Here is a 13648-nt window from a genome sequence, read left to right on the forward strand (position 1 = left end):
TTCGCTTTTGGTTACGTTCTGTTGTGCTTAAACTTCCACGCATCATTCATTGCAAATGTACATTTTATTGATTAAATGTCTATCTGCAACTAGCCTTTTGTTTTTACAAAACAGTGTTATCATTCACTACACAATAGTCGTCGACAAAATAACAGGACTTAAGATAAACTACAATGTACGGATTTTACGTAGCTGTGTGGCGTAGAAAGCTGGAGCCTACGAATTATTCGAGTAAAATGGCAGAGCTCATGGAAGGCGACGCAGGACAACTACACCAGGGGGACGTCGATATAAAAGGTAAGGAAACGTCAATTGTTTATTTTATACAAAAAATAATAAAACTTTTAATTTGAACAAAATAGGTACCGTGCACAGAATCCATTATCTGAGGTAGATTTGCCGGGAACACGACTTTTTAACTGCATAAGTACATAAGGGCCTCAGCACGGAGCTCCGCCATGGGACCTAGTAGTAAATAACCTCAATAACAGGAAATAGGCCAATGTCAAAAACGTTTTCGCTAAAATATTATGCGATGCAATGCCAGTTTCATCGCATGGAATTCAGTGAAACATCCAAATGAAACGCGCTTATTATAGAATTTTAATAGGTACGGTCTGATCGCGGAGCTCCACGACAGGGCCGTAGGGTAGCGGTGCAAAATTTGACAGTAGGCTACCATCATCAGCGCTTCCCCCATAAAAGCCTTGTTCAAACCAGGAAGAGGAACATCTGATAGGCTACTATGCTTTCTGTTGGCATATGAATGTTATAAGTGAGCATGTACACCTTTGCTTGTGGACTCAGTTCGAATGGTTTGCAAAATAAACCTCTCCAAATGCGTGGTTTGCTCAATGACCGTTAAGTATGCGTTCTATTTTAACCAATCTCGAGAGTTTATGAGACCCAGTTGAACAAATTTGTCCCATGAACCCATGTCAAGTCAGGTCACGATGGCAGATTATTTGTACTTTGATCTCTCATGCAGAGTAAAAGTGAACCCTGAGAGAACCATGAGAGTAAAAGAGAGCTCTCCATGTCCAATAGGTGGTGATGAAGATCCACGCACACTTGTGGAGAACCAATCAGATGAGACTGTCTCCTCCGCTGGCACTGAGATGAAGGCTGAGGTCGTGGAAGTGGGAGACAGCGAGGCCAAGCCGTCAACAACAACCATCGGTAAGCTACGGTGGCCCTGAAGTGCAAATGACACCCCCTAATATGAGTACATCCCCCAAATGAAAATACTCCCCCCCAATACGAGTCAACTCCCCCCAAATCGGATGACTTGTTCACCTCCCCCCAAAAATGAAAATACTCCCCCCCAATACGAGTCAACTCCCCCCAAATCGGATGACTTGTTCACCTCCCCCCAATACAAAAACACGCTCCCCCCCCAATACGAGTCAACTCCCCCCAAATCGGATGACTTGTTCACCTCCCCCCAATACAAAAACGCGCTCCCCCAAATGGAAAACAACATTACATTAACTCAAAAACACATTACATTAACTCTGAACGGAAAGGGTAGGTACTACACTTTAGCGCTGATTGGATGCAGTAGGCTAACTAACAAGAAATAAGAAATTGATCGACATAAGTACAAAATGCAATAGCCTGGCAGAGTTACGTGCACCAGAACATTTGTTTGGCTATCGAAGAATGTAGCAAATAGTAGGCTTCTTAGGCAAAAGTATTTCGAGTTAAATTTAAAAATCGATAGCCAAACAACTATCCTGGTCCACGTTATTCTGTCATTGTGGCATTTCATTCTTCTGTAGTGGACTATTAGTTTTTTCTTCTGAAAAGTCCTGATTCCTTCAACTGCGTTTTTAGCGTGCGCATAGGCTACTTATAGCCTATTGTGAAACGTCAACAGCAGATCTAAGATTATTTCATAGGAATGACCCTGATTAAAATAAAGAGTAGTGTAATGACTCTGAATTGTAAACATTAATGTTTCTCTTTCCTTCAAATCAAAACGATTAATTTCATGATAATGACAGAGTTACGTGGACTAGTTGTTTGGCTATCGATGTTTACGTTTAACACTGCAATTTATGCTTTTGCATACATAGCCTATGCTACATGCTTCGATACCGAAATAAATGTCCTGGTGCACGTAACTCTGTCAGGCTATTGCATTTTGTACTTCTGTCAATCAATTTCTTATTTCTTGTCAGTTAGCCTACTGCATCCAATCAGCGCTAAAGTGTAGTACCTACCCTTTCCGTTCAGAGTTAATGTAATGTGTTTTTGAGTTAATGTAATGTCGTTTTCCATTTGGGGGAGCGCGTTTTTGTATTGGGGGGAGGTGAACAAGTCATCCGATTTGGGGGGAGTTGACTCGTATTGGGGGGGGAGCGCGTTTTTGTATTGGGGGAAGGTGAACAAGTCATCCGATTTGGGGGCAGTTGACTCGTATTGGGGGGGAGTATTTTCATTTTTGGGGGGAGGTGAACAAGTCATCCGATTTGGGGGGAGTTGACTCGTATTGGGGGGGAGTATTTTCATTTGGGGGATGTACTCATATTAGGGGGTGTCATTTGCACTTCAGGGCCACCGTAGTAAGCACCGATTCCTTTTTCCTGTTTAAAAAACGTAACCCCAACACGTATTCATTGTTTTCTTGTGCTTGTTTCAGAGAGACATCTCTCTATTCAGACCAAACTGGAGGGGCTGGAGGTGCTTGTTGATCTTAATGGTGGTAGGTATATCTTCCTAACGCGTGTTACCGTCTACAGACCTAGTGTAACGGAGTTAGAACCGTGAAACTCTCTCCTCAGGTATGTAACAGGACATCCGCGTCAACGATGAGCTAGCATTTCTTTGGTGTAGTTGGTAGTGGTCACGCTTGGCAAGTACAAGGTCGTGCGTTCGAGCCCAGTGAGTGGCGAGCGAGCCTTGTCGTGACAGAGCGTGGCTACAGCTGTTACATACCCGTCACACTAGGTGTATCAGGCTAATGTGTGTGTGTGTGTGTTAGCTGGGAGAAAGTCCTGCCCACTCTGCCCTGAGGAGAAATTCAAGGCCTGCTACAGCCACAAACTCAGACGACATCTTCAGAACCTCCACTGGAAAGTCTACGTGGAGTTTGAGGGTAGGAAAACACAAAACATCGCCACGCTAAGATACTGAATATGTATAGTGTAGATTCCTCTCTATATGCCTGTGTGTTAGTGCCTCTCAACCTGTTGGAACTTTATCAGCAGCACAAGAACTGACTAAGCAGTATGTAGGTGGGATCGTTTTATTTTTTTCATTTTATTTTTTATTTTTTACCTCTGCTTACCTCTTCAAGGGTCCGTTTGTATAGTAATGCTGCTAAAATCCCTGCACACAAAACAGCTTTAGTAGTCTTAGTCAGCCGTTGAGAGCTAGTTGCGTAACATTTATAGATCTCACCCACCACACTTGATTTAGGTGATGTACCAGTGGAATTAATGGTGTTTGTAGGTCCATGTTCATTGTAAGTAAATGCTAAATTCACAAATTATAATCCTTATGCTTATGGTATTGAAAGTTTTTGAAGAGACGTAGTTTCAAGTGTATAAACTATCCCCCCCTATCTGTCTCTCTCTTTCTCTAATCACCTTTGATCTCCACTTATTTACAGGCCAACGAATGTGCATTTGTCACTTGCCTTGTCGACAACTGAAGCCCAACCTCAATGGAGACCAGGTCAGAAACATAGACAATGTTAGGGACTTCCTGTTAGATATTGTGCCATTTCTATATCATCTCCAATTTCAGTGCACATTTTTATATATATGAATGTGTGTGTGTTCTCTATCAGGCTTCAGGAAGGCTGGTGGCCCACTACCACTGTGTGGTGTGTTCAGTCACCATCGCCCGTAAGACCGACATGATCAGCCACCTGAAACGTCACGTGAACAAGGGTGAGACGGAGGCCAGCTACTCCAGCAGCTCCGACATGCCCTGTGAGGAGCCAGGTAAGGGTCTGAACCACCTGCACAGCAAACTGAGCCCTAATACTCCCTGACATTTGGTTTTTGAAATGATTATATCTCTTTATTTCTCCTTCTGCTGTTATTATCACGGCCACAGCCGTGCCCCCCTGTTTTTGGTTTTGCCCTGCCCTAGTGTTTCCCTGTGTCTGTCATTGTCTTCACCTGTGTCTCGTTCAGTGGTCTCAGTTCTCGTTTGTCTTATCATGTTCACATGGGTCTTGTTTGGTTCCGTGTATTTAGGTTCCTGTTTTGTGTCCAGTCTTTGTTTTGTCCTTACCCTATGTTGCTATGAGTACCTTGTCTGTTTTCCCGTTTTAGATGAATAAACCTTTTTTTTAATGCAATGCCTGGCTACTCCTACGTTTGGGTCCTACCACTCCACGTAACAGTTATGGTTTTAATATGGGGCTGAATCGACCAATCATCTCCCTCCTCTCGCTGTCTGTCTTTGTCATTGGTTGGCAGCTTCCTCTGGACAGGCCTATGAAATCATGAAGGAGCTGGGGACCAATGTGCAGCTGCTGCCCAACCACACCACCCCTCAGAAGACCGACACATACTTCAACCGCAAGATGAAGACCAACAGGTCAGACAGATTCTCAGGGCCTGGGCGCCATGAAAGTGCAGACTCACTGTGATGCCGATTTGGAGACTGATGAATTTTGTGTGTGTGTGTGTGTTTCAGGCAACTCGTATTCTGTGCCCTAGCAGTTTTAGCCGAGGAGAGGAATCCACTGGAGTGTCTAGATGCCTTTGGAGCCACAGGTGTGTGTGTGTGTGTGTGTGTGTGTGTGTGTGTGTGTGTGTGTGTGTGTGTGTGTGTGTGAAATTCCAGCACTCAGTTATGTCACCTGGTACAGCACGGAAGATCTACTGTACAGAATCCTACATCACTTACGTCTTGTTTGTGCATCAGTAGAGTTAAGATCGCGGTGGCGATTAGGATTTCCTTTTTTTTTTTGCGGCTTTCCACGAACCACATCTCACCACAGAAAATGGTAGTTAATTGTAGATGTGAATATATACATTGTAAACAGTTGTGTTTGCTGACTCCCTGTCCTCTGCGACCACAGGCATCATGGGCCTGCAGTGGGCTAAGCACCTCCGGAACGCCGTCAAGGTGACCATAACCGACATCAGCGAGGCATGCGTCAAAATGATCCGGGAAAACTGCCACCTGAATCACATCCGGGTGGAGGGCTCCCGGGGGCCCCGGACCCCCGACGTACCCGACGTAGAGGGGGTGCCCATCGCCACGGTGGAGGTCACCAAGATGGACGCCAACGTGATCATGCACCTCCGCCCCTTCGACTACATGTGAGTGGGATCGGCCGAGAAGTTCTTTACCGTAGGAGGGGGTCAGATGGCTGAGCGGTTAGGGAGTCGGGCTATAAATCAGAAGGTTGCTGGTTCGATTCCTGGCTGTGCAAAATGACGTTGTGTCCTTGGGAAAGGCACTTCACCCTACTTTCCTCTGGGAGAATGTCCCTGTACTTACTGTAAGTCGCTCTGGATAAGAGTGTACAAAATGTAAATGTAGAAAAACTCAGTTTGGGAGAAAACTCGCCTTTGAAAGTACTTGACATCACTTATACACTTATACGTTATCTATACTGGGCTAAGACAACATCGCAACGTTTTTGCTCGCACCGTTACGTAACCGTTGTTTCCACGGCGACGATCGCAGACACCTGGATCCGTTCGGCACGGCCGTGAACTACCTGGACGCGGCGTTCCGGAATGTGCGGAACCTCGGCATCATCTCAGTGACGTCCACGGACACCGGCTCGCTCTACTCCAAGTCCCTGAACGTCACCCAGCGTCACTACGGCTGCCAGATCGTCAGGACGGAGTACTACAGGGAGCTGGCGGCACGGATGGTGCTCGCCACTGTGGCCCGGTAGGCCGGGCTGCCTTCTCTGGGATGTGGGGGGGGTGTGTGTGTGTGTCTTCATACAAGCCAGATTTGACAGGGGGATCAGTGTATCAACTAGTGTGTGTGTGTGTGTGTGTGTGTCTTCATACAAGCCAGATTTGACAGGGGGATCAGTGTATCAACTAGTGTGTGTGTGTGTGTGTGTGTCTTCATACAAGCCAGATTTGACAGGGGGATCAGTGTATCAACTAGTGTGTGTGTGTGTGTGTGTGTGTGTCTTCATACAAGCCAGATTTGACAGGGGGATCAGTGTATCAACTAGTGTGTGTGTGTGTGTGTGTGTGTGTGTGTGTGTGTCTCCCCCAGTGCGGCTGCTCGCTGTAACAAGGGCATCGAGGTGCTTCTGGCCGTGGCTGTGGAGCACTTTGTCCTGGTGATAGTCCGTGTCCTCAGGGGCCCTACGCAGGCAGACGAGTCAGCCAAGAGGATGCAGCACCTCATCCACTGCCAGTGGTGCGAGGAGAGGGTCTTCCTCAAGCAAGGCAGCATGGTGGAGGGTGAGCGGACCAGGACTCAAACCTTACATTTACATTTATGCATTTAGCTTTATAATATCTGTTCAGTGAACACGTTGTTGAGAGAGAGAGAATGTCAGAGTATTTGTAAGCACCGTCTTGAATCGGCGAGATAGAAAAGCACCCAGATTTGAACGTGAGTTGTGTACTCTTTCGTCTCCAGAGAGCCTGTACAGCCAGCTGCCCTGTAACTGTCATGGGAGCATGCCCGGAAAAACTGCTGTGGAACTGGGGCCCCTGTGGTAGAGTACCTGACCATCGCCTCATCACTCCAGCACTCCTCCAAATACTTTACTAACCTTCATTCCATCGTTTTCTTTTTTTTGTTACTATGCTAAGATCTGAATGTGTGGTGTGTCTGGTGTGTGTGTGTGGTGTGTGTGGTGTTTGTGTGGTGTCTGTGTGTGTGTTGCTCCACAGGTCGGGGCCTCTGTTTAACTCTGGCTTCCTGAGGAGAATGCTGTTTGCAGCTGTCCAGCACAGCATGGAGGACATCCAGGCTCTGGTCAAGACTCTAATCTGTGAGTCTGAGTGCACCACCCTGAAGTCCTCCGTCCACGGCTCCTCTACCCTCGTCAACCAAGGTAGGGAGGGGAGTCAGAGGGGAGGAGACAGGGAGTCAGGTGGCTGAGCGGTTAGGGAATCGGGCTAGTAAACTGAAGGTTGCTAGATCGATTCCCAGCCTGCCAAATGACGTTGTGTCTTTGGGCAAGGCACTTCACCCTACTTGCCTCGGGGGAATGTCCCTGTACTTACTGTAAGTCGCTCTGGATAAGAGCGTCTGGATAAATGACTAAATGTAAGGTGTGTGTGTGTGTGTGTGTGTCTGAGCGTCAGTCATAGCTGTCTGAGGTGATTCCGTTGACGTGCTGTTTACTTTCTCCCTCAGTGGAATGTGGTGTTGTTATCAAGACATTACAGAAGGTCGACGACTCAGGATTCTCTGACCAGACAGGCGAGCAACTTTTTAAAATCAATTCATCGGCATCTGTCTAAAAACAGTTGAACTTCTATCTTCAAACCCTTCTACACCAATTTTCCATCCAAACTCTTTGTTTCTGGATATTAAATAAATTCTGGCTTTTCACAGTGTGGAGCCGTTTTTGGAGAATCCTTAGTTACAAGTTGTATTGTGATGTCACTTCCTACAGGAAAGAGGAAGTCAGGGGATGAGCCTGGTAATGTTGTCAAGAAGCTGAAGTCCGACGCGTCTCTGGAACATCCGGGATTCTACTACAGCATCCACCGCCACAGTATCCGAGGCATGAACATGCCCAAGTGAGTGAGCTCCACATTCCCTCCAACTGGGAGTCAGATGGCTGAGCGGTTAGGGAATCGGGCTAGTAATCAAAAGGTCACTGGTTCGATTCCCGGCCGTGCCAAATGACGTTGTGTCCTTGGGCAAGGCACTTCACCCTACTTGCCTCAGGGGGAATGTCCCTGTACTTACTGTAAGTCGCTCTGGATAAGAGCGTCTGCTAAATGACTAAATGTGAATGTAACTGTGATCTCTTGAACTTTGACCCTGTTGCCTATTGGCTGGGGACAAAATGAGTGCATTGCAATCTTTAAAAATGTTTCGTATTGAATTCTGTAAGGGGATTCAGACTCGCACAAGAGCTTTCGTAGGGCACTGATGTTGTTAGCAGACCTGAGCTATGTCCATCCATTCATTCATTTCCCACCTCTCTCTTTCTTTCGCTCTTTATATTTCTATATTTCTCTCCCTCCCTCTCTGTCCTAACTCTTTCTCACTCTGTCTAGGTTGAACAAGTTCCTCCAATACCTGACCGAGGCAGGGTTTCGAGTGAGCAGGACTCATTTTGACCCGACCGGGGTTCGGACCGATGCCACCCTGGAGCAGTTCAAGTCTGTGCTCACCAAGTACAGCGTGCCCACCTACACCAACGCCCTGGCTGGCCAGACGGGACTCGGGACCGAGCAGGCTGGGAGGGGGGCGGACTGATCCATTCTGACCCGGGGGGGGAATCTGCTGGATCAGAACCAAAGAGTTCTGATAGCACTGATTACATATACCTATCTGTTTAACTTCCCAATTGGTGTACCTTTTGACCTCTCTCGTGGTAGGGTGACGGTGGTATTCAAACCAAATCAAAATCAACAGCTTCTTCCATTGTCTTGATGTCTGTCAGTGTTAACCAAACTGAGCCTACAGAACAAAGCCCATTGATATTTATTTGTTTTGGCGTGACAGTACGCTCCAGAATAATTTTATTTTTTCAGTAGCAAATTTGAGTTATCTTGAGTGGGCAGAACTGGTTAGCTTCTCTCTTTTTTTTGTATATTTGTACTCTGTGTTATTAATAATTATTAAAACTTTCACAGTTGTGTGCCTATTTAGCCAAAGTCAGAATTTGGTCATTGCTTTCCTTGTGCCTCCTTTGAATTCCTTGCGATTTTAAACGGAGAAAAGATGGGCATGTGTTGACATGTTTCAGACCGTCACAGGGGTCCGCGGTGTATCGCCCCCTCTCAGTTCCTTATATCTACAATATGTCGCCAGGTTTTCAAATGTGAGGGCAATATTATAGGCTATATTGAGTGTGTATATATTGATTGTCGAGAGATTGGCAATATTCACCAGTGTACAACATTCATGAAAACACAGATTTTCTTGTGTGTATATACATTGTTTATAGTAATAGTATGCAGCCGCATACAGGGTCGACTGTCAGCAAACATTGGTGGACAATAAGCTAATATGAGCTTTCCTGCTTTTTTTAAAAGCGTTGTAACAGGTCTTCTAAAAGAACGCTAGACAAGGATGTGATGAAGGATCGTGTTGAATGGGGACTTTGCGTTGACTCGTTTTCCGTCTATTCACGCCCGTCAGTGAAAGAGTCGGGAGAGGAGGGGAGAAGTCGTACGGAACCTCGATCTGTGCCACATTGTACACCTGAGGAGCGAACTGTGCCTGCCGCTACAATTTTCCACGGCAGCTGGCAAAATGGGAATTTCCGCGTCCAGTCTACTGGATGAAAGTAAATCCAACTACTTAAAAGGTAAAACTGGATGCCTACGTTTGGTCTGTTTCGACGGTCTAAACCTTGTCTTTTTTGTCAAGACGTTAGCCCATTTTAGGAAACAATTCAGGAATTATGTACTTTTTGAAGTAGCCTAGGCATAGCCCGTCCTGCGTCAAAGTCGTGGCTTGAAACTACCCTTGACCAAATTGATTTTAAGTTGTTCATTGTTTTCATGTTTCTTGTAATATATTTTCATGCGACCACCTGCTGATGTAGATTTGTCTATTGATTTAATCATACAGCAACTAAACGACAATGTTGGACATGCATTACGCTAATATTTCAGGATTCCCAGATGAATTATTGTGTAATGTCAATTACCGCCGTTTAATTTAACTACGGTGGCAATTTGTCTAAAGCTGTATAAATACAATAGTTCACGGGGCTTGTGCAGGTGTGTATGCTATCTATCTCTGTGATCAGGTCAGTCCGGGCATCCTCACCCTCCAGCTGGAAAGTGAGAGGGAGTAATTAGTGCCAAGAACTGTTTTACATGTCTCTGTCTCTGTCTCTCTCTCTCTCTCTCTCTCTCTCTCTCTCTCTCTCTCTCTCTCTCTCTCTCTCTCTCTCTCTCTCTCTGTCTCTGTCTCTCTCTGTGTCTCTCGCTCTTTCTCTCTCTCTCTCTCTCTCTCTCTCGCTCTCTCTCTCTCTCCTCCCTCCCTCTCTCTCTCTCTCTCTCTCTCTCTCTCTCTCTCTCTCTCTCTCTCTCTCTCTCTCTCTCTCTCTCTCTCTCTCTCTCTGTGTCTCTCGCTCTCTATCATCAGGTTACTATGGTGTCTTTTGAGAAAAGGGTGGGGTCACTGGAGCAAAGCCGTTCCGACTAATTGTGTGTGTGTGTGTATGTGTGTGTGTTTACGTGGGTAGTATTGATGGGGTAGCAGACTTTCATTTCCCATCATCAACTCTGAGATGAATAACCACACATATGTTCCCCAGAGTCCTCTGTGTACCCTCAAACAGCCAGCAGCTATAGAATCCAGCTAAGCTTCCAGAAGACAGGGTTATGGATGATATTTCTCCAAACCGCTCTCGTTTCTTCTGTTCTAATCTTCCAGCCTCCAATTCTGCTGTTTTTGCCAATTTCTCCTCCAGCTGGTGTTACACAATCTTCCAGAAATTCAAACGCTTGGCAGTTGGAAGTGGTTGCCCTCAGATGTGTGCCCATTGCTGTTGTGGAGAGGAATCAGGCCTGACTGCGTGCGACATGGTCTTAAAGCCCACCTTGTTGTTCTCTCAGGCATGCTAGGGAGTCCGATGGCCGAGCGGTTAGGGAATCGGCCTATTAATCAGAAGGTTACCGGTTCGATTTCTGGCCGTGCGAAATTAAGTTGTGCCATGACCGTGCCATGGTGAGGGGGTTAAAGTGTAGAGAGGGAACCCGGACCCAAGACAAAATGGCTGTCGACGACTCTCATGGCAGGAATTGGCTGTGCTGCATGTGGTCAGGTTTTGCTGCAGGTGGAATCAAGCAAAATGTTGGCAGTTCTTGACATTGTGGGAAGATGGAATTCTAAACAGGCTCTTCCATTCCACCATACCGTCACAAAAACCCGTTTTTCAGGTTATAGCAATCTGTCTTTGCCAGGTGAAGTGATGATGGGGAGGAGGAGTCAAAATCGGAATGAGGCGTATGAGATGAAACTGCTCACACGCTGTTGTCCTCTTAGCATGATCTCAGAGTGAGCAAGCTAAGGGGAGTGGGGAAAACGACAGCATTTATAAAGGGAGAAATAAATGGGCTGGAATGTAACAAAATGATTCAGACTACATAGTGAAGGAGCCTCAGGGCTTGGGAAAGATGATGTCAACAAACACAGCAAACGGAGCAGATTGATGCTGGACGGATGCATCATTTTGCTGACACACATCCTGTTTAACCCCTTGTTGAACGGTGATTCGTCACTCAATACGAACAGCACAGATAGTTGGGGAGAATATAATGCACAGAAAGTATTTTAGGCTCACCCTGGGCGTAGTAGAGCCAGCACTAGATGAAGAACTTTCAAGTACAGTATTAACAATAGCTTTACCACCCAGTGGGATACAATGCCCAGGTAGGAAATAGGCTGAGAGGTGTAACATGATACTGTGTACACACACACACACATACACACAACCTTGGTCTGAAACACACTTCTCTATATTTAACTCTTCAAATAGATAACAATTATAACAGGACTGCTGATTTTCGTAGTGTGGAAAAAGCGACCAAGTCTGTATCATATGAAACACGCATGAAAGATAGTTTGTTAGCATACATGTTGTTAGTGTGTTAGCCTGGGTTTGTCTGCGTGTGCCAAACAGGTGTGGTGATAAACTGGAAGAACAGGTGTCTCCAGTGAAACAGGGTGTGTGTGTGACACGCACGCACACACACACACACTGCAGACACCCTCCCAGGGAACAACAGCCTGGGTCTGGAAGCTGGAGCTATTGTTAGGGTGATACAGTGTTGTTTCACAAACAGCACTTAGGATTCATTTGAACCGTGCGACCCAAACTGGAACATATACCCCATTTCCTGGGAATAGCTGGGAGTCCTTTATACCAGACCCCACAAGAACAATTCATGTGTTGATATACTTCACACTCATTTATGTTTCTGTCACATTGCACTCTGTGTTGACACTCTGTAGCAGTGATGTTAGACAGTCTGCCTCTGTCAGTCACACATACAGACACTGAAACACACACACACACACACACTGACACACACACACTCCTGCTGTCATCCTAGCAATCCTCGTTTGCATACGCGCTGAGCGTGGAAAGGGAAAAGAATAAACAAACTACTAACAGATTTGACCTGCCTTGTAATCAGGGTAGGGTCTCAGTCTGACTGGACGACTCCAACTCAATGGTGCTTTCAGGAAGTGATGGTTCCAGACTGTTTGATGACCCAGTTTAGAGTGTGCTGGTCACTGTGAAGAGGGCTAGGGAGATGGCTGATTACTCAAACGTGGTTTTTGGGGAGTTCTGGATTTGCACCTTCACAAGCTTGTGAAGTTTGAAGAACCAATGTAGCTTTTCTCACAGGCTGACCCCCCCCCCCCCCACTCTCTCTCTCTCACACACACACACAAACACACAAACATCAACCTAAAAACAATTTTGAATGAGAGCAGGGAGCAGGATATCCACTTACTGAGTGTCTGGGGGGGATGTGGATATGAGGGCTGTTTTCATCAGCTGTGATCAGCGGGGAAGCGGCCTTGTTAGGGCAGAAGGGGAGAGCGGAGACGGAACCACCTTCACACACGATATTGTTTCATGCTGGAGGTCTGAGGAAATAACACAGAGACCCTGAGGGGTTTGAACAGCGCTCCAGTTTAGCTGTTTGTTGAATCTGTCCCCATACCTCTCTCCTCCACACTGTATGTTTCTTTAGCTATTTCTGTCTGTGTTCATTCTTTATTTCATTGTCTTTCTCTCTTTTTGTCTTTCTTTCTCTTTTTACATCTTCCATCTTATTTTTTTTCTTTCATTCTTTCTCTCTTGCTCTCTCTCTTTCTGTCTCTGTTATTAAATAATTATTTAATAACGTGCGGTTGTCCTCATGAGGCACATCAAGGTCTCATCCGAGCGCAGAACACAATCCTGTTTCCATAGTGATGTGGGGCGCAACATGGATATGTTCCGTTATCAGCTGTAAGGCACACTGGCAATCAAAACTACCGACCACAGAGGAACCACGGTGAACAAAAGCTAGCATTCAATCAGGATGTAAACCTCGTGAGAGGTCATGACTGTAGTGTGTGAACACAACGCGGGGCGTCTGGGCGGTAGAGCGCACACCCTGTCAGGGGTCTCCATGTGGAGGGGTAATGGTTATTGACAGTAGAGGTCATACCCTGCAGACGCCTCACGGAGACGGGGGTGGGAAGGCCTGGTCGGCGGGGAGGAAAGCTCCGGTGAAACGGGAGAAGGTTTGTGGGTAGATGACTAGTTGATGTTTTGCAGAGGGATGGCCGCGGCGCCAGCAGGGAACAGAGAGAGAAGGAGATCTGGTCGATGCTGCGGAACGGTGGCCTTGGAGCTGCATGACTGCACACACACACACAAGCACACACACAAGCACACACACAGTAGAGACATTCGTAGGTCGTTACATACAAGCAAGGATTCAAAGGAACCCAGAGAAGGAGTTATGATCTGTAAGGACACCGCTGTGTAGCTGGA

General features: G+C 46.3%; 2 protein-coding genes across 3 annotated transcripts in view; both read left to right on the forward strand.

Moving 5' to 3' along the window:
• The first annotated feature begins 25 nt into the window (after positions 1–25).
• On the forward strand, positions 26–8832 carry trmt1l (tRNA methyltransferase 1-like). Of its 2 annotated transcripts, XM_047052045.1 has the most exons (16): positions 26–297; positions 1048–1179; positions 2645–2707; positions 2987–3100; positions 3617–3681; positions 3797–3953; positions 4437–4557; positions 4657–4736; positions 5045–5288; positions 5659–5871; positions 6214–6404; positions 6586–6664; positions 6843–7006; positions 7312–7377; positions 7574–7700; positions 8187–8832. In XM_047052045.1, exons 1-16 carry the CDS (start codon positions 174–176, stop codon positions 8386–8388), a joined length of 2142 nt encoding a protein of 713 aa, XP_046908001.1. In that variant the 5' UTR covers positions 26–173; the 3' UTR covers positions 8389–8832. The 2 variants fall into 2 exon arrangements, with proteins under 2 accessions (XP_046908001.1, XP_046908003.1); XM_047052047.1 differs by lacking the exon at positions 2645–2707.
• Positions 8833–8955: 123 nt separating this feature from the next.
• niban1a (niban apoptosis regulator 1a) overlaps positions 8956–13648 on the forward strand; it is a 13975-nt gene continuing 9282 nt past the window's right edge. The window contains exon 1 of the mRNA XM_047052044.1: positions 8956–9445. Coding sequence (XP_046908000.1) covers positions 9391–9445 — 55 coding nt within the window. The 5' untranslated portion in view covers positions 8956–9390. The remainder of the gene's footprint in view (positions 9446–13648) is intronic.

The sequence above is a fragment of the Hypomesus transpacificus genome, unplaced genomic scaffold (assembly GCF_021917145.1).
Source record: "Hypomesus transpacificus isolate Combined female unplaced genomic scaffold, fHypTra1 scaffold_195, whole genome shotgun sequence".
Taxonomy (NCBI): domain Eukaryota; kingdom Metazoa; phylum Chordata; class Actinopteri; order Osmeriformes; family Osmeridae; genus Hypomesus; species Hypomesus transpacificus.

Coding starts and splice junctions, on each gene's coding strand:
- trmt1l (XM_047052045.1), top strand. CDS start 174: ATGTACGGATTTTACGTAGCTGTGTGGCGTAGAAAGCTGGAGCCTACG. Junction 5,289..5,658: donor CTCCGCCCCTTCGACTACAT/GTGAGTGGGATC, acceptor CGACGATCGCAG/ACACCTGGATCCGTTCGGCA. Junction 7,007..7,311: donor CTCTACCCTCGTCAACCAAG/GTAGGGAGGGGA, acceptor TTTCTCCCTCAG/TGGAATGTGGTGTTGTTATC.